Source organism: Mauremys reevesii, linkage group 26, assembly GCF_016161935.1.
Source record: "Mauremys reevesii isolate NIE-2019 linkage group 26, ASM1616193v1, whole genome shotgun sequence".
NCBI classification, from domain to species: domain Eukaryota; kingdom Metazoa; phylum Chordata; order Testudines; family Geoemydidae; genus Mauremys; species Mauremys reevesii.
In genome coordinates, this window is record NC_052648.1 from 14509759 (window position 1) to 14529958 (window position 20200).

Below are 20200 nucleotides of genomic sequence, written 5' to 3' on the forward strand. Positions count from 1 at the left end.
TGGAGAGAAGCCCAAGGAACTGTGGAGAGCCACACGTGGAACAGGCTGTGACTGCCGGACGACACAGGTGGGCGCAGGTCTGTGTGGGACGTATTGGGAGCAGCAGTGGCTGGGTGGGGAGCCAGTGCAGTGAGAGACACTGAGCCGGCCTGGAACCCTGCAAGTGCCTATTTGCTGGAGTAGAGCCTGGACTGAGAGGGTGCCCCAGGCACTGCGCTGGAAGAGCCCTGGCTCCGCACTGGACTGCCAGGGATCCTAACAGGAAGTGCTATCGCTCACTTTGAATGCTAAGTGTTTACGCCTCTGTGCGTAGGGTATCTGCAACCCTTCCCTTTCCTGCCAGCCCTAGGAAAATGCCCTCTCCCTTGCCTTGGCATGTGTGGGCTGGTTCCTGGGTCCCAGCAGGTCTGGCTGCTGAAGCACTGAGCGGTGGTACAGCTGGCAGCCTCGGGGCGCGATGTGCTGGGCAGCCCCAGTAATGACACATCTCCCTTTAGCCCAGCCAGCTCTGGCACTCATTGCTCAGCCCCTGCACAATCTGCTCTTGGCACTGCTGTCCTGGGGCAGAGCTGCCCAGATGGACACGGTGCCCCAGGGGAGGGGTACAGAGAGGCATCAGCGCCTCCCAGATTAGCGATACGGGACTGCTGGACAGGCCCAACATGCCAGCTGAGCCTCTGAACAGCAACGCCATGCTGCAAACACGCAGCCCATTTATCCCGGGCTCAGCCCGGGCTCCCGGCACCTCAGCTCATCCAGGGGGAGAGGACTAGACTGGTGTGTGACTTTTCCACTCCCACAGGCCCAGACAAGCCCCCCTGCTTCCAGAGCCAGACTCGCTCCGCATGGGGAGGAGCTGTGTGAAGCTGTGCACGCTAATTACCGATGCATTCGGTGCCTGAGGCACTGGCTTGGAAGCCTTCGTTGCAGTCACACCGATAGCTGCCCACGTTGTTAACACAGCGGCCGTTGGGGCAGATCCCCGGCTTGGTGCGGCATTCGTTCTCATCTAGGAGGAAGGGAATTGGTGAACGGCTCGGACACAACATGTCTGTAGACGCGGGTTCCTGAGAACCAGGGGCCACCGCTGGGCGGGATGGAGCTGCAACAGCACCACAGCAAAGCAGCAGACTCTTCCCAGGAGAAGGTCTAATTTACCCCAAAAGCTCCGGATGGCTCTAGCGTGCCCCAGCACGTTCCAGCTGTTACACTGGGGGATCACGGAATGCAGTGCTCTCCGGCTACACCGCCCTCCTCCCACCTCCTGTCCTCAACCTGCCCCTGGGTCCAGGGGCTGGGCAGCAAATTCCTGAGGGCAGCTTTAGTGCCCTTTGTGCCCATGTGGTGGCACAAGGGGACATGATGCAGGCCAGGACTGGCCAGGATTCCCCAGTGTAACTCAGATGCGAGCACTTCTGACAGCTCAGTGCAGGAGGGGGATGTGCAGAGGGCCTGGGGAAAGGCCACAATCAAACGCTGCTGGGTCCGACCATGGGCTGGGGCCCTGGCCCTGAACATGCCTTTGGGCACTAGTGCAACAGGAGCAGCAGCCTCGGGAGTTCAGGGCAAGGTCTGGCTGACGGGTGGTTAATCGGACAGCTCAGGAACAGAGCGGGACAGACAGCTCCACAGCTAGAAGTGAGGAAGGGAGATGGACCCTGGCCCTGTGGCTAATGCCTCCCTCCGTCCAGGTGACCGGTACCTGTACAGCCCTCTCCGTCGGGTCTGCGCTGCATTCCTGGGGGGCAGATGCACATGAAGGTACCAATGAGGTTCTTGCACATCATCCCTCGAGACTCGCAGTCATGGAGGCCTTCTGTGCACTCGTCCAGATCTGCAACCAACACCACAGCGAATGAGCCCCTGCAGCTTCCTGTGGGCCTGAGCGCTCCCCGACAGCCATTCATCACCCAGGGGAGCAGTGAGGGCTCCTGCTCCCAGCGCGACAGCTGGCGAAGCAGAGGCACAGAGAGGTGACTTGCCCATGATCACCCAGCAGCTCAGGGGCAGAGCCAGAGATCGAATGCCAGTTGCTCTAACCACTGGAGTTAATGGCAACCTGCCACTGCAAAGAGGAGCTGTGACTGGGCAGAAGAGGCGTGTGCTGCTCACACAGCCCTGGCGGAGAGGCAGGGAATGTGGAGAGGAAGAGCCAGGCTGCAGTGCAGCTCCTGCATCAGCTCTGGGGGCAGCGTTCGGCCTGCACTCTACCCAGCTGGCACAGGGACCTCGAAATCCTCTGGGTAGACGAAGGCACCAGCCCCGCAGGGCTAGGTACTGTGAGCACAGGCGTCACGCCCAAGGAGTCAGCCCCCAAGTATGGCCCGCTCCTTGGAGTGCCAGCCCTGCCGAGCTGCACGGGACACAGCTGGCAAAGCGCCAGAGCTGCACAGCACTGAATCCCTCCTGTGCTCAGCAGGCCCCGAGTTCCAGTCGACCCCTGGGATCTGTCTGACCTGCGGCCACCCCAGGGCTTCCCGCAGTAGAGGCTGCCAGAGCTGCTAGTTTGGGTGAGGGCCCCTGGCTGGCTCCGAGTGCTCTGACTCCTGCTGGCCACATACCGGGAGTGCTGGGCTCGGCCTGGCTGGTTGAGCCCCAGCTGGGGGTTCTGTGGTGCGGACAGCGAACCCCACCCAGCGCTGACTGCACTCTGCTATGTGACACAGTGCGCAGCTCGGTCCATTGCCCATCGTATGCAGACATGGTTACACCCAGGCCACATTCCCAGCCAGCACTATCCCGAAGCTCAATGGCCGGGGCTCGCACCCCCAACGGCGGCTGGAACCGGCCCTGGGCCAGGAAGAGCAGACAAGCCGGTGTCCCAGACAGTAGCCTGGCGTTCCAGCCATGGCTTTGGCTGGTGCCGGTGGGGCAGGTTAAGGGCGACAGGCTGGGAGGGCAGGACAGCTCCATGGGAGGCTAGCTGTCCCCTACCTTTGCACATTCTCCTGTCTTCCCGGAGGGTGTATCCCAAGGGGCAGGTGCACTCGTAGGAGCCGAAGGTGTTGATGCAGCGGAAGGCGCAGAGCAGGGGGTTCAGCGCGCACTCGTTGATATCTGAGCGGCAGGAGAGAGAATGAGTCTGCAGACACCTGCACATCAGACACTGTGCCTGCCACGCTGCTGCCCCTGCGGCAAAATGTCTCCATTGTGCGTCCCTTGGAGGTACCACACTGGCTCTGTGCCCTGCTGCGGTGCAGGCAGTGAGTGCTGAGACCCACCCTGAGCTGCTTGCTATGCACAGCCCACCCCCTAGAGCAGGGGTTCTCAGACGTTTGTCCTGGTGACCCCTTCACACAGCAAGCTCTGAGTGTGACCCCCACACTTGTTTATCTATTTTACACCATTATAAATGCTGGAGGCAACGCGGGGTTTTGGGTGGAGGCTGACCCCTGCCCTATGGCCTAGTGCACAGCACAGCTCCACCTGCTGGGGAAGCTGGTACGTATCCTCAGCAGTGCCAAAGCCACAGATTTAGCAACGCTGCTCTCACTGCCGGTGCCCGGCAAGGAGTATGGGGGCAAGCATCAGTCCTTTCCTGCCCCACCCCGCTGGTTCCAGTGCACACTGCCTGGCTGGGGCTCCCCGTGCACAGGCGCTAAGTTCTACCCCCACTCCACCCCTCCCCCCGCCTCTTCCTGCCCTCACTCCGCCCCCTTCCTGAGGCAGCCGCCCACCTGCCGCTCACTGCTCTCAGCCCTCCCTCAACCCCCTCCCTGAGCCCACCAAACAGCTGGTTGGTGGCACAGCCCAGAAGCTGTGGCTGATGGGTGCTGAGGACCCACAATTTTTTTCTGTGGGTGCACCTATGTCCCTGTGCTTCCTGAACCCCCTTCCAGGTGTGGGGGTGGGCCATGCCAGGCAGGCAAGGAAGGCAGAACTCCTCCTTCTGGGGCTACGACTAGGAACCACCACTAAGAAGGGAAGCCCTCTCTCAGGGCCCTGGCCATGGGCTTCGGGGAGCTGGCTGGAGTAGGCAGCCCAAAAGCCCCCCCTTCTGCCCCCCCTCTGCTCCCGCAGAGGTGCTCAGGGCTCTGCCCTTCACAGGAAATAATTTTACATGCATCCAACAACCCCCAAACCTCCCCAAATGTGACCCCAGATCCAGCCGGAGAGAGGAGGTCTGGGGAAAGCGGGGAGGGGACAGATGTCAGACTCCGCCCTTCCCCCCACTGTCTGACGGGGCTGTCTGCCTCCAGCTGCACTGACCCCACTGCAGGGCTCCTGGGACTCCATGGGGAAAGGCACCGGGCCCCATGCCCCAGAGGAACATTACCTTCGCAGGTCATCATGGGCCCCGGCTCAAATCCCTCGTCGCAGGTGCACTCGAAGCCTCCCACCACGTTGGTGCAGGTCCCGTTCCCACACGGGTTGCCGATGGAGCATTCATCGGTATCTGGGTGAAGGCCAGGAATGGCGTTAGCAGTCACAGGAAAGACTCCGGCTGGCATTTTCCTGCAGCCGGTGCATTCAGGCAGGCCCAGGCAAAGCTAGCAGCCCCTGTGGGGGAGCGAGGAACTTCTCCCCGGAGCTCGGGGGGAGAGCAAGGGCTAGAAACATCTAAGCCAGAACTGGGCAGGTGGTTGCAGAATAACTCAGCACCCACCTCCTCCCGCCCAGGGCCGCGACACTCACCCACACAGTTGACTCCGGTGTAATCCAAATTATAGCCAAAGGGACACTCGCAGCGGAAGGAGCCATCAGTGTTAATACAAGCCCCGTTGATGCAGATCCCGAGGTTCTCGGCGCACTCGTTCACATCTGGAGACAGAAATGCTGCCTAAGAATGGCCCTTTTTAGGACCCCATCTGTGGGTAGCCGCGCCAGGCACACACGGTCCCCTGGAGGGTCAGCAGCCGCAGGCCACAGCCTATTCCAGTGGGACAGGCCCCGGGCCTCCCTACCTGGAGTCAGTGAAAACTGAGTGAGGCCCTCAGGGTGCAGCATGGCATTGCCTGAGCCCATGGGGGGGCCTGCAGCTCTGAGCAGGCAGTGATCAGAGGGGCTGGCCCCCGCATACCGCCAGCGCTCTGAGACCCTCCCCCCATAACGCCAGCGCTCTGAGACCCTCCCCCCATACCGCCAGCGCTCTGAGACCCTCCCCCCATACCGCCAGAGCTCTGAGACCCCCCCCATGCCGCCAGCGCTCTGAGACCCTCCCCCAATGCCGCCAGCGCTCTGAGACCCACCCCCCCTACCGCCAGCGCGCTGGGACCCTCCCCCCATAACGCCAGCGCTCTGAGACCCACCCCTCATGCCGCCAGCGCTCTGAGACCCACCCCCAAGCTGCCAGCGCTCTGAGACCCTCCCCATGCCGCCAGCGCTCTGAGACCCTCCCCCCAAAATGCCAGTGCTCTGAGACCCACCCCTCATACCGCCAAGCGCTCTGAGACCCACCTCCCCATGCTGCCAGTGCTCTGAGACCCTCCGCCATACCGCCAGCGCTCTGAGACCCTCCCCCCATTCCGCCAGCGCTCTGAGACCCTCCCCCCATACCGCCAGCGCTCTGAGACCCTCCCCCCATACCGCCAGCGCTCTGAGACCCACCCCACATACCGCCAGCGCTCTGAGACCCACCCCCCCATACCGCCAGCGCTCTGAGACCCACCCCTCATGCCGCCAGCGCTCTGAGACCCACCTCCCCATACCGCCAGCGCTCTGAGACCCTCCCCCAATGCCGCCAGCGCTCTGAGACCCACCCCTCATACCGCCAGCGATCTGAGACCCTCCTCCCCATACCATCAGTGCTCTGAGACCCACACCCCCTACCGCCCGCGCTCTGAGACCACCCCCCATACCGCCAGCGCTCTGAGACCCACCCCTCATTCCGCCAAGCGCTCTGAGACCCACCTCCCCATACCGCCAGCGCTCTGAGACCCTCCCCCCATACCGCCAGCGCTCTGAGACCCGCCTCCCCATACCATCCGGGCTCTGAGACCCACCGCCCATCACGCCCGCGCTCAGAGACCCACCGCCCCATACCCCCAGCGCTCTGATACCCTCCCCCCATACCGCCAGCGCTCTGAGACCCTCCCCCCATAATGCCAGTGCTCTGAGACCCTCCCCATAACGCCAGCGCTCAGAGACCCACCCCATAACGCCAGCGCTCAGAGACCCTCCCCAATGCCGCCAGCGCTCTGAGACCCTCCCCATACCGCCAGTGCTCTGAGACCCTCCCCATAACGCCAGCGCTCTGAGACCCACCCCCATGCCACTAGCGCTCTGAGACCCTCCCCCCATACCGCCAGCGCTCTGAGACCCACCCCCATACCGCCAGCGCTCTGAGACCCACCCCCATGCCGCTAGCGCTCTGAGACCCTCCCCATACCGCCAGCGATCTGAGACCCTCCTCCCCATACCATCAGTGCTCTGAGACCCTCCTCCCATAACGCCAGCGCTCTGAGACCCACCCCCCCATGCCGCCAGCGCTCTGAGACCCTCCCCCCATGCCGCCAGCGATCTGAGACCCACCTCCCAAAACGCCAGCGCTCAGAGACCCACCTCCCCATACCGCCAGCGCTCTGAGACCCTCCCCCCATACCGCCAGCGCTCTGAGACCCACTCCCCATACCGCCAGCGCTCTGAGACCCACCCCGCATAACGCCAGCGCTCAGAGACCCACCTCCCCCCAAACCGCCAGCGTTCTGAGACCCAACCCCCCATGCCGCCAGCGCTCTGAGACCCACCTCCCATAACGCCAGCGCTCAGAGACCCTCCCCCATACCGCCAGCGCTCAGAGACCCACCTCCCCATACTGCCAGCACTCTGGGACCCACCCCCCATTGCGCCAGCTCTCTGATACCCACCCCCCATACCGCCAGCACTCAGAGACCCACCCCCCCATACCGCCAGAGCTCTGAGACCCACCTCCCCATACCGCCAGCGCTCTGAGACCCACCTCCCCATACCGCCAGCGCTCTGAGACCCACCTCCCCATACCGCCAGCGCGCTGAGACCCACCCCATGCCGCCAGCGCTCTGAGACCCACCTCCCCATACCACCAGCGCTCTGAGACCCACCCCCATGCCGCCAGCGCTCTGAGACCCACCTCCCCATACCGCCAGCGCTCTGAGACCCACCTCCCCATACCGCCAGCGCTCTGAGACCCTCCCCCCATACCGCCAGCGCTCTGAGACCCTCCCCCCATAACGCCAGCGCTCTGAGACCCTCCCCCCATACCGCCAGCTCTCTGAGACCCACCCCCCATACCGCCAGCGCTCAGAGACCCACCAGACCCACCCCCATGCCGCCAGCGCTCTGAGACCCACCCCTCATGCCGCCAGCGTTCTGAGACCCACCCCCATGCCGCCAGGGCTCTGAGACCCACCCCCCCATACCGCCAGCGCTCTGAGACCCACCCCATGCCGCCAGCGCTCTGAGACCCACCTCCCCCTACCGCCAGCGCTCTGAGACCCTCCCCATAACGCCAGCGCTCTGAGACCCACCTCCCCATCCCGCCAGCTCTCTGAGACCCACCCCCCATACCGCCAGCGCTCTGAGACCCACCTCCCCATACCGCCAGCGCTCTCAGACCCTCCCCATACCGCCAGCGCTCTCAGACCCTCCCCATACCGCCAGCGTTCTGAGACCCCATACCGCCAGCGCTCTGAGACCCTCCCCCATAATGCCAGCGCTCTGAGACCCTCCCCCATACCGCCAGCGCTCTGAGACCCTCCCCCCAAGCCACCAGCGCTCTGAGACCCACCCCCCATGCTGCCAGCGCTCTGAGACCCTCCCCCCCGCCAGCGCTCTGAGACCCTCCCCATGCCGCCAGCTCTGAGACCTCCCCCAAGCCACCAGCGCTCTGAGACCCACCCCCATGCTGCCAGCGCTCTGAGACCCTCCCCAAGCCGCCAGCGCTCTGAGACGCTCCCCCCATGCCGCCAGCGCTCTGAGACCCTCCCCCCAAAAAGCCAGTGCTCTGAGACCCTCCCCATACCGCCAGTGCTCTGAGACCCTCCCCATACCGCCAGTGCTCTGAGACCCACCTCCCCCATACTGCCAGTGCTCTGTGACCCACCTCCCCCATGCCGCCAGCGCTCCGAGACCCACCCCATACTGCCAGCACTCTGAGACCCACCCCCCACATGCCACGAGCACTCTGGGATCCTCCCCCCTATACAGCCAGCACTCTGGGACCCACCGCCCACATGCTGCCAGCGCTCTGAGACCCACCCCATGCCGCCAGCACTCTGGGATCCTCCCCATACAGCCAGAGCTCTGAGACCCTCCCATAACGCCAGCGCTCTGAGACCCTCCCCATGCCGCCAGCGCTCTGAGACCCTCCCCCAATGCCGCCAGCGCTCTGTGACCCACCCCCCATTCCGCCAGCGCGCTGGGACCCTCCCCCCATACCGCCAGCGCTCTGAGACCCACCCCTCATGCCGCCAGCGCTCTGAGACCCACCCCATGCTGCCAGCGCTCTTAGACCCCCCCCCCATGCCGCCAGCGCTCTGAGACCCTCCCCCCATAATGCCAGTGCTCTGAGACCCTCCCCCCCATACCACCAGCGCTCTGAGACCCACCTCCCCATGCTGCCAGTGCTCTGAGACCCTCCCGCCATACCGCCAGCGCTCTGAGACCCTCCCCCCATACCGCCAGCGCTCTGAGACCCTCCCCCAATGCCGCCAGCGCTCTGAGACCCACCCCTCATACCGCCAAGCGCTCTGAGACCCACCCCATACCGCCAGCGCTCTGAGACCCACCCCCCCGCCAGCGCTCTGAGACCCACTCCCCATACCACCAGCGCTCTGAGACCCTCCCCCCATACCGCCAGCGCTCTGAGACCCACCTCCCCATACCACCAGCGCTCTGAGACCCACTCCCAATCCCGCCAGCGCTCTGAGACCAACTCCCCATACCGCCAGCGCTCTGAGACCCTCCCCCCATAATGCCAGTGCTCTGAGACCCTCCCCATAACGCCAGCGCTCAGAGACCCACCCCATAACGCCAGCGCTCAGAGACCCTCCCCAATGCCGCCAGCGCTCTGAGACCCTCCCCATACCGCCAGTGCTCTGAGACCCTCCCCATGCCACTAGCGCTCTGAGACCCTCCCCATACCGCCAGCGCTCTGAGACCCACCCCCATACCGCCAGTGCTCTGAGACCCACCCCATAACGCCAGCGCTCTGAGACCCACCCCCATGCCGCTAGCGCTCTGAGACCCTCCCCATACCGCCAGCGATCTGAGACCCTCCTCCCCATACCATCAGTGCTCTGAGACCCTCCTCCCATAACGCCAGCGCTCAGAGACCCACCTCCCCATACCGCCAGCGATCTGAGACCCTCCTCCCATAACGCCAGCGCTCAGAGACCCACCTCCCCATACCGCCAGCGCTCTGAGACCCTCCCCCCATGCCGCCAGCGCTCTGAGACCCACGACCCATAACGCCAGCGCTCAGAGACCCACCTCCCATACCGCCAGCGCTCTGAGACCCTCCCTCCATACCGCCAGCGCTCTGAGACCCTCCCCCCATACCGCCAGCGCTCTGAGACCCACTCCCCATACCGCCAGCGCTCTGAGACCCACCCCGCATAACGCCAGCGCTCAGAGACCCACCTCCCCCCATACCGCCAGCGCTCTGAGACCCACCCCCCCATGCCGCCAGCGCTCTGAGACCCACCCCCCATAACGCCAGCGCTCTGAGACCCACCTCCCATACCGCCAGCGCTCAGAGACCCACCTCCCCATACTGCCAGCACTCTGGGACCCACCCCCCATACCGCCAGCTCTCTGAGACCCACCCCCCATACCGCCAGCACTCAGAGACCCACCCCCCCATACCGCCAGAGCTCTGAGACCCACCCCTCATACCGCCAAGCGCTCTGAGACCCTCGCCCCATACCGCCAGCGCTCTGAGACCCACCTCCCCATACCGCCAGCGCTCTGAGACCCACCCCATGCCGCCAGCGCTCTGAGAGCCACCTCCCATACCACCAGCGCTCTGAGACCCACCCCATGCCGCCAGCGCTCTGAGACCCACCTCCCCATACCGCCAGCGCTCTGAGACCCACCTCCCATACCGCCAGCGCTCAGAGACCCACCCGCATAACGCCAGCGCTCAGAGACCCACCTCCCCCCATACCGCCAGCGCTCTGAGACCCACCCCCATGCCGCCAGCGCTCTGAGACCCTCCCCATAACGCCAGCGCTCAGAGACCCACCTCCCCCATACCGCCAGCGCTCAGAGACCCACCTCCCCATACCGCCAGCACTCTGGGACCCAACCCCATACCGCCAGCTCTCTGAGACCCACCCCATACCGCCAGCACTCAGAGACCCACCCCCATACCGCCAGAGCTCTGAGACCCACCTCCCCATACCGCCAGCGCTCTGAGACCCACCTCCCCATACCGCCAGCGCTCTGAGACCCACCACCCCATACCGCCAGCGCTCTGAGACCCACCCCATGCCGCCAGCGCTCTGAGAGCCACCTCCCCATACCACCAGCGCTCTGAGACCCACCCCCATGCCGCCAGCGCTCTGAGACCCACCTCCCCAGACCGCCAGCGCTCTGAGACCCACCTCCCATACCGCCAGTGCTCTGAGACCCTCCCCATACCGCCAGCGCTCTGAGACCCTCCCCATAACGCCAGCGCTCTGAGACCCACCTCCCCATACCGCCAGCTCTCTGAGACCCACCTCCCCATACCGCCAGCACTCTGAGACCCACCCCCCCATGCCGCCAGCGCTCTGAGACCCACCCCTCATGCCGCCAGCGTTCTGAGACCCACCCCATGCCGCCAGCGCTCTGAGACCCACCTCCCCATAACGCCAGTGCTCTGAGACCCACCCCCCCCATGCCGCCAGCGCTCTGAGACCCACCTCCCCATAACGCCAGCGCTCTGAGACCCACCCCCGATAACGCCAGCGCTCAGAGACCCACCCCCCCATACCGCCAGCTCTCTGAGACCCACCTCCCCATACCGCCAGCGCTCTGAGACCCACCTCCCCATACCGCCAGCGCTCTCAGACCCTCCCCATACCGCCAGCGCTCTGAGACCCCATACCGCCAGCGCTCTGAGACCCTCCCCCATACTGCCAGCGCTCTGAGACCCTCCCCCATACCGCCAGCGCTCTGAGACCCTCCCCCCAATCCACCAGCGCGCTGAGACCCACCCCCCATGCTGCCAGCGCTCTGAGACCCTCCCCCAAGCCGCCAGCGCTCTGTGACCCCCCCCCCCATGCCGCCAGCGCTCTGAGACCCTCCCCCCATGCCACCAGCGCTCTGAGACCCACCCCCCATGCTGCCAGCGCTCTGAGACCCTCCCCCCAAGCCGCCAGCGCTCTGAGACCCTCCCCATGCCGCCAGCGCTCTGAGACCCTCCCCATAACGCCAGTGCTCTGAGACCCTCCCCCATAATGCCAGCGCTCTGAGACCCTCCCCCATACCGCCAGCGCTCTGAGACCCACCTCCCCCCATACCGCCAGTGCTCTGTGACCCACCTCCCCATGCCGCCAGCGCTCTGAGACCCACCCCATACTGCCAGCACTCTGAGACCCACCCCCCACATGCCACCAGCACTCTGGGATCCTCTCCCCTATACAGCCAGCACTCTGGGACCCACCGCCCACATGCTGCCAGCGCTCTTAGCCCCACCCCCCCATGCTGCCAGCACTCTGGGATCCTCCCCTATACAGCCAGCGCTCTGAGACCCCGCCCCAATGCCGGCAGCACTCTGAGACCCTCCCCTATACAGCCAGCACTCTGGGACCCTCCCCCATGCTGCCAGTACTCTGGGATCCTCCCCTATACAGCCAGCACTCTGGGACCCACCCCCATGCTGCCCGCACTCTGGGATCCTCCCCCCTATACAGCCAGCACTCTGGGACCCCCCCCCCATGCTGCCAGCACTCTGAGATCCTCCCCCACATACAGCCAGCACTCTGGGACCCACCCCCCCATGCCGCCAGCACTCTGGGATCCTCCCCCCTATACAGCCAGCACTCTGGGACCCACCCCCCATGCCAGCAGCGCTCTGAGGGCCCCCCATGCTGCCAGCGCTCTGAGGACCTGTCCCTCCACACAACTAGCACTCTGGACACCCGGCACAGGGGCTCGGCACTGACTGTCCAGACTAGCTGAGCTTGGCTGCTGCTTGGTCCGAGTCCCTGGTGCAGCACCGCTTACTGGCACGGTCCTCCCACCGCGCCCTTTGGCCCATGCAGTTTCCTGAATGCTGGCGCTTACCTTCCCGGGTATCGCCTGGGCCGGGGATAGCCCCGTGGCCGTACGGGCACAGCTCCTGGAAGGCAACTGGGAGAAGCAGAAAAATGAGATGTGCAAGCAGCTGCTTCCGTTAGCTGGAGTTGGAAGGCTGGGGAAAGCCACGGGGTAGAATGACAGAGCAGCACCTCTGCTGAGTTCGTTCATACTAATGCTGATGCTTGATGATTACACCAATACTTGAAGCACACAGTGCCCCCGTGAGGGGGGAAATGAACTGCACCCCACTGGAAACCGGAGGCACACAGGACTGCAGTGACTTGTCCAAAGCCTGCCAGCAAATTGGTGGCAGAGCTCATAGCAGAATCCAGGGTCTGAACACCAGTCGCTATGGGGCACTGCTCCGGTCACTAGGGGGCACCCCCTTCCCACTCTCCTGGCAGAGAAAGCCTCCATTCTGCTGGGATCCAAGAGTGCTGCAATCCCACTGAGGAGCATCCCTTAGGGCAGTGGCTCTTAATCTTTCCAGACCACTGTACCCCTTTCTGGAGTCTGATTTGTCTCGCATACCCCCAAGTTTCACCTCACTTAACAACTACTTGCTTACAAAATCACACATCAAAATACAAAAGTGTCACAGCCACACTCTTACTGACAAAGTGCTGACTTCCTCATTTTGACTATATAATTATCAAATAAATCAGTTGGAATATTAATATTTTACTTACATTTCAGTGTCTAGTATATAGAGCAGTATAAACAACTCACTGTCTGGATGACATTGTAGTTTTGTACTGACTTCGCTAGAGCTTTTTATGTAGCTTGTTGTAAAACTAGGCAAATATCTAGATGGGTTGATGTACCCCCTGGAAGAGCTCTGTGTACCCCCAGGGTTACACACACCCCGGGTTGAGAACAACTGGCATATGGGATCCCTGCCGCAGGCTGGGTGTCCCCGCCGTGGGGTGCACAGTGGCTCCTGCTCTATGCTCCCTACTGCATCCAATGCACACTGATTCCCGAGGGGCCGGGACACCTACCGTTTCCTTCCTGGGGGCACAGCTCACAGGGGTCGCCCCAGCCCTCTCCAGGCATCTTGCTGCAGCAGCAGCGAGCTTTGGTGGTGTTGAAGGCCTTGGGGACAGAGCACTTGCCATTGTCGAAGCGGGTGAAGCAGAAGCTCTGGCGGGTGTCTGCAGCAGCAGGAGGGGAGAATGTTACAGACGTCTGGGGCGGGCGCGGCACCTCCTGGTGACACGCTGCATGTGGTGTGGGCCCCTGCACCACGTGTGTAAGGGAACAAGAGTTTGGCTGCTGACAGCAATGGGAGCAGGATTGGGCCTGGAGCCCACAGAACACGGCTCCATGTGCAAGCAGCAGACCCTGAGAGGCAAGCAGCTCTGGCACAGGGATATGGAGCAGCCCCCTAAGCTACGCCTTCCCCCCAGCAGAGATGAGCCCCCAAGGGATCAGAGCTGTGCAGGAAGGCACATCGGGTTGATGCTCCTCCACCGAGCATGCCCTGGAGCTCAGAGCTTTCTGGGAGCTCTCTCACCCAGGCAGCCAGGGGTGACAGCGCCCATCCCAGCAATGGCAGCTAGCAGGGCCCCAGCACTGGGTGGCACCGCAGGGGCCACAGGATTCCTACCTTGGCGTCCCTTCCCCACACATGAGCACTGCCTCCGAGGACCCCACGGGCTGTGGGCGAGGCCGCGCGCACTCACCAAAGCACCTGCGGCCGTTGTCGGACAGGACGAAGCCGGGGGGGCAGATGCACTGGAAGCTGCCGGGGGTGTTGGTGCAGGTACCAAACAGGCAGATGTTGGGCTCTTCCTCACACTCGTTGATATCTGGGAGCAGGACGGACAGAGGAGTGGGTTAGACGTGTACCAGGGCAAAGATCTCAGCTCCTTCCATGGTGCCAAGCCCCTGGGCAGGGGCAGGGGCCCTGCAGAGCTCAGGGGTCACTCCTGCAGGAGAGCAGGCATGTTTCCTGAGGGCTTCCATGGGGGAGCGGGCGGAGGGCGCACCTGTCCCCCAGTCACACCCACCTCCCACTCCTCCGTCTGAGCTGGTCCCCACAGCCCATCTCCCCTGCACAGAGCAGGCTGCACCCACCAGTGCCTGGCTCCCCACGAACACAGAGCAGTGAGCAAAGTCTGCACTGCACTGGTCTCTACACAGCATGATGTCATGGCGACAGATCTCTTCCTCCTTCTCCAAAGCCAAGGGAATCACCACTAGCTATTCACAGTGCGGGGCCTATGACACATAACTGGGCAGTGCTGATTCTCTCCATTAGAGGCTGGTGGTGCCCACACATGCCATTTCCCTGGCATGTTCATTACACGGTTAAAAATATCCCCTTAGCAATTGTGAAATTATCAAGAAGGAATTGAAGCACCCCTGGCCAGCCCTCTGCTACTCTGTGGCTGTCACGCCCCAGCCTGGGCCTACACCCAATTGCTTTAGAGTGTAAGGCCTTGGGGCAGTGCCTGGATCCCTGCTACCTAGGAAGCACCTGGCCCAGGCTGGTGACAGAGTAGCCCCTGTGCGGTGGTAGGATGGCGGAACCAACGTTACCGATGCAGTTGTCATTCTGCACTTCGTACCCCGGGGGGCAGATGCAGCGGAAAGAGCCTTCCAGGTTCTGACATGTCCCCGGAGAGCAGGTTCCAGGCAGGCTCACACACTCATTGATGTCTGCAAAGAAACAAGGGGGGAAAGTCACCCAGGCGCTGGACTCCGGCTACTTTGCCATGTGGAGCCTTCCTGGCCCACAGGCAGGGACTGCTCGACCATTGCACATGCTACTGCACCAGGGACCCTACACGGGCAGCAGGGGGAGCCATAGCCCAACAAGGCCCCACTGCTCCCCCGGACCCCCAGTGATCTCCTGTCCTCCCCCTGTGCTCCTCGGCTGCTGTGGGAATTCGCCAGCCCCCGGGGCTGTGTGTGGGAGCCGCCGGCACAGACAGAAGGGGTGGGGCACACCGCTGCATGTCTCTGCACCACACAGCGAGCCCAGCAGCTGAACACAGTGACTAGCTTGGCAACATCACCTCCACTAACCAGACCTTGGGAAGCTCTTCAAGCTCCTCCGACAGCAGGACACCACCTGGGCCACCTTTGCCAAGAAGGCATCTGGCCCCTGGGGTCTGCTGCTGAATAAGATCTGGGCTACCTACAACGACTGCTGTCTACAGGCCCATGTTCAACCAGTTCTCACACTCTGGAGCTGGGAACAGGGCAGCCACCTCCTGGGGCCAGGAGCCAGTGGGGGTCAGTCAGCAGGATCAGTTGGAGGGCAGAGCTGTGGCTGGGGATGCAGGGGGGTGATCTTCCTCTGCATCAGGCTCGGGGTTTCCCACACTGTGCCCAACAGGGCTTCCTGGTCCAGGGAGCCGAGCTGGGAACTCTGCAGCCAATGGGACAGTTTTTATGCCCCAAGAAAACTGCTGGTTGAGAAGGTACATGGCACCGGATCCCATGTAGGGTGGCCAAGTGCCCGGTTTCCGACTGGAAAGTCTAGGCGAAAAGGGGACCTGACAGTGTCTGGTCAGATCTACTGACCGGACACTCAGAGTCTGGTTACTGTGGGCAGGGGATGCAGGGAAGTGCAGGGTCATCACCCACACTGGCCCGACTCAGCCGGGGCCACCTCCTACCTGCGTCAGGTGGCTGCAGTTCCCAGCCCCAGCTCGGCAGGTGAGACCCTCCTGACCCGGGCAGCGACGGGGGGGGAGGGAGGAGAGGAGTGGGTGGGGGCAGGGCCTCAGGGGGAAGAGGCGTGGCAGGAATGGGGCCTCGGGGGAAGAGGTGTGGCAGGGGTGGGGCCTAGGGTGACCAGATGTCCCGATTTTATAGGGACAGTCCGATTTTTGGGTCTTTTTCTTATATAGGCTCCTATTACCCCCCACTTCCTGTCCCGATTTTTCACATTTGCTGTCTGGTCACCCTAGTGGGGCCTCACGGGGAAGAGGCGTGGCAGGGGAGGTTCCAGCACTTCGTCTGGAGCGTCCGGCTTTTAAATGTTACAAAGCTGGCAACCCTACGCCCATGGCGTCCCGTACTAGGCGCGGAGCAGCGACTTTGCTCGATAACCCTCAGCTTGGCACTGGAGCCAGGTGTCTGCAGCTAGCGAGAGCGCAGTGATGCATGAGCTCCCCCAAGCTCGGCCCTGGGATCTCTCCTGAGTGGGACCCATGCTCCAGCCCCCAGCCCCACAGCCATGGCCCTGAGCCAGAGCAGAGATTCCACATCTCTGAGCACATTTGCCAGAAGGGGCCTGCAGATGGTCGCCCCACAGACCGGGTGGGATGAGAATTACAGCGCCTGCTGCCCAGGCACTCACCGACACAGTTCTTCCCATCCAGGGTCCGGTCATACCCTTCCTGGCACAGGCACTGGAAGGAGCCAATGCTGTTTATACACTGGCCATTCCGGCACACCTGCCCCCCCAGGGAGGAGCACTCGTCAATGTCTGCAGAGAGCAGGAGAGAAAAGCACAGTGGGAGAAACCCACAGGGTGAGTGTGTGACACCTGGCCCTCACACCCAGACAGCTGTTACTGTGTGACGCCCGACCCTTACGACCTCACAGCTGTGACTGTGTGACACCCAACTCTCACACCCATATAGCTGTGACTGTGTGACACTGACCCTTACAACCTCACAGCTGTGACTGTGTGACACCCAACCCTCACACCCACACAGCCATGGCTGTGTGACACTGACCCTTATGACCTCACAGCTGTGACTGTGTGACTCCTGACCCTCACACCCATATAGCTGTGACTGTGTGACACTGACCCTTACAACCTCACAGCTGTGACTGTGTGACACCCAACCCTCACACCCACAGCCATGGCTGTGTGACACTGACCCTTATGACCTCACAGCTGTGACTGTGTGACACCTGACCCTCACACCCATATAGCTGTGACTGTGTGACACTGACCCTTACAACCTCACAGCTGTGACTGTGTGACACCCAACCCTCACACCCACAGCCATGGCTGTGTGACACTGACCCTTATGACCTCACACCTGTGACTGTGTGACACCCAACTCTCACACCCATATAGCTGTGACTGTGTGACACTGACCCTTACAACCTCACAGCTGTGACTGTGACACCCAACCCTCACACCCACACAGCCATCATCATGTGTCACCCAACCCTTATGCCCTCACAGCTTTGACTGAGTGACACTCAACCCTCATCCCCACACAGCTGTCATTGTGTTTACAACCAACCCTTGTTCCCATACAGCCATGACTGTGAGATAGCTGACTAGGGTGACCAGACATTCCGATTTCATAGGGACAGTCCCGATTTTTGGGTCTTTTTCTTATATAGGCTCCTATTACCCCCACCCCATCCCGATTTTTCACACTTGCTGTCTGGTCACCCTATATCTGACTCTCCCCACACCCACACAGCTGACTATGTGACACCTGATGCTCATGCCCACTCTGTGTGACACGGGAGTCTCTCACCCATGCAGTCATTATTGTGTGTCAGCTCGAAGCCAGGGAAGCACAGGCAGTTGTAGGAGCCGACTGTATTCTTGCAGGTGCCGTTCCCACAGGGCTGCCGGTCACATTCATCGATATCTGAGAAGAGAAGATCAGTGCAGATCAGGGGCTGAGTCCTCGCTTGCCTGGGACTGGGCAGTCAGTCAGTGCCTCTCATGGTGGGGGCGGCGGCCTGTTGTGGCTTAGGTGAGCACGAGGACTCAGAAACCTGAGGCCGAGGAGATGCAATGGCCCAGCTCTCTGCTTGCCTTACGATGTGCTATGGCCCGTCCTCCCCCTGCAAGCCCACCCACCAGGGGCCCAGAGAGCTCTCGCTTCCTTTGGAAAGGGCTTAAATCTATTGCCAAGCCGTCTGCACTGACCCATGCACATGGTTTGTTCTCCTGTGGCCTTGAACCCGTTGTGACAGATGCAGATATAGCTGCCCTCGGTGTCCACACAGTCCCCGTGGCTGCAGACATTGGGGATTTCCTGGCATTCATTGCGACCTATAACAAAAGAACCCAGAAAGCATGAATAGGAAAGACCCCAACCAAAGCGGGAACAGATGCCGTGGCCACGTGGCTTCCATGCCTGTGGCTACCAGCTGGCAGCAGTCTTGCTGAGCAGCAGCACTGCCAACACCCACGATTGTACTGCAAATCTCATGATATCTGGTGTTTTCATGACAGCCCCAGCTCTTGGAGCTCTGAGAAGCTCAGGACTTGTTTCTAAAAATAGCAAGTTGCTAGCTCTCCTGGCTGCAGAAAAGCATGTGACAGCAGGACCCCTTGAGCAAGGCCTCTAGCTGCTCAGAACACAGGAGGCAAAGAAAAAGGACCCAGAATTTATTCTTTTTTGAAATCTCCTGGTTTTTTTTTTTTTTGCCAATCACATGATTTTGGGGGCCCTGATTCATGGACTGCAGAGGTATGAAATTAGAACATAAGAATGGCCATAATGTGTCCGACCAGTGCTCCATCTAACCCAGTATCCTGCCTTCTGACAGTGGCCAATGCCAGGTGCTCCAGAGGGAATGAACAGAACATGGCAATTATCAAGTGATCTAACCCATCATGCAGTCCCAGCTTCCGGCAGTCAGAGGTTTAGGGACACCCAGAGCAGCATGGGGCTGCATCCCTGACCATCTGGGCTACTAGCCATTGGCCTGTCTTCACTCTTCCCCAACATGTTCCCAGTCAATATGGAGATAGTTGAAATCCCCCATTATTATGGAATTTTCTATGTTTATAGCCTCTCTAATCTCCTGGAGCATTTCACACTCACCATCACCATCCTGGTCAGGTGGTCGGTAGTACATCCCTGCCGCTATGTTCTTATTATTCAAGCAGGGAATGTCTATCCAGAGAGATTCTATGGTACAGTTTGATTCATTTAAGATTGTTACTATACTTGACTCTGTGCTTTCTTTCACAAACAGTGCCCCTCCCCCACCAGCATGACCTACTCCGTTATTCCGCTAGATTTTGTACCCTGGAATTACTGTGTCCCATTGATTATCATCAATTATCATCGTTCCACCAAGTTTTTGTAGTGCCTATTATACCGGTAGCCTCATTTAATACCAGGTGCTCAAGTTCATCCATCTTAGTATAACACTTCTAGCATTTGTATACAAACACTCGTATACAATCGTCAGTGTTCAGTTGTCTGGCTTCATGTGATGTAATTGAATGGGACTCTTTTTTGTTTGCCTGTTTCTCTTCAGTTCCTACCTGTACTTTATTGTATTCTATCCTCTCCTCTTCACTAGCATATAGAGCAGAGGGAGTAGTCAACAGGTGGACTGTGGGCCAAATCTGGACCACCAGATGCTTTTAAATGGACCCCAAAATCTTTTTATTCACAACTTATTATCATCATCATTGTTATTTTTTTTATTATTTTCTCTAGCGTCTGGTATACTTGACTATCCCTTGACCAAGAAATCTGGATCTTGACAAAATCATAGAATATAGAATATCAGGGTTGGAAGGGACCTCAGGAGGTATCTAGTCCTTGATATAGAGAATCCCATTTAACAAATCCTCTCCTAAGGGATCTGAAGAGTGTGCTCCTCTGCCCCACTCGGCTTTCCATCAGCCCTCATCGGAATGAGACCGCCCCATCGAGAGGACTATATCCTGACCTAGTAGCACAATTCATCCCAATGTGCGTTCTTCTCCCACCCTCTCCAAAAGCCTATCCTGGCCCTGCCGTGGAATATCAGTTTTCAAGATTCTCTTGCCAGGCGTGGGGGCTTGAGAGCAATCTGAATATGAAAACCAGCTCCTTATCAGAAAACCAACAAGGAGTCCGGTGGCACCTTAAAGACTAACAGGTTTATTTGGGCATAAGCTTTTGTGGGTAAAAAACCTCCCTTCTTCAGATGAGGTTTTTTACCAATGAAAGCTTACACCCAAATAAATCTGTTAGTCTTTAAGGTGCCACCGGACTCCTTGTTGTTTTTGTGGATACAGACTAACACGGCTGGCTGTGTTTGAGGATCTCCTTGT

The 20200-nt window shown here is 60.8% G+C and overlaps 1 protein-coding gene across 2 annotated transcripts in view; it reads right to left on the reverse strand.

The window, feature by feature from the left end:
* The window catches only part of FBN3 (fibrillin 3), a 128002-nt gene that overhangs the window by 23772 nt on the left and 84030 nt on the right, over positions 1-20200 (reverse strand). For both annotated transcript variants that reach the window (XM_039515824.1, XM_039515825.1), the window contains 12 exons: positions 18068-18193; positions 17667-17783; positions 16520-16648; positions 14749-14868; positions 13890-14015; positions 13206-13358; positions 12190-12255; positions 4636-4761; positions 4277-4396; positions 2935-3057; positions 1703-1834; positions 884-1009 (listed from right to left, as the gene is read on the reverse strand). In XM_039515824.1, coding sequence (XP_039371758.1) covers positions 884-1009; positions 1703-1834; positions 2935-3057; positions 4277-4396; positions 4636-4761; positions 12190-12255; positions 13206-13358; positions 13890-14015; positions 14749-14868; positions 16520-16648; positions 17667-17783; positions 18068-18193 — 1464 coding nt within the window. The remainder of the gene's footprint in view (positions 1-883; positions 1010-1702; positions 1835-2934; positions 3058-4276; positions 4397-4635; positions 4762-12189; positions 12256-13205; positions 13359-13889; positions 14016-14748; positions 14869-16519; positions 16649-17666; positions 17784-18067; positions 18194-20200) is intronic.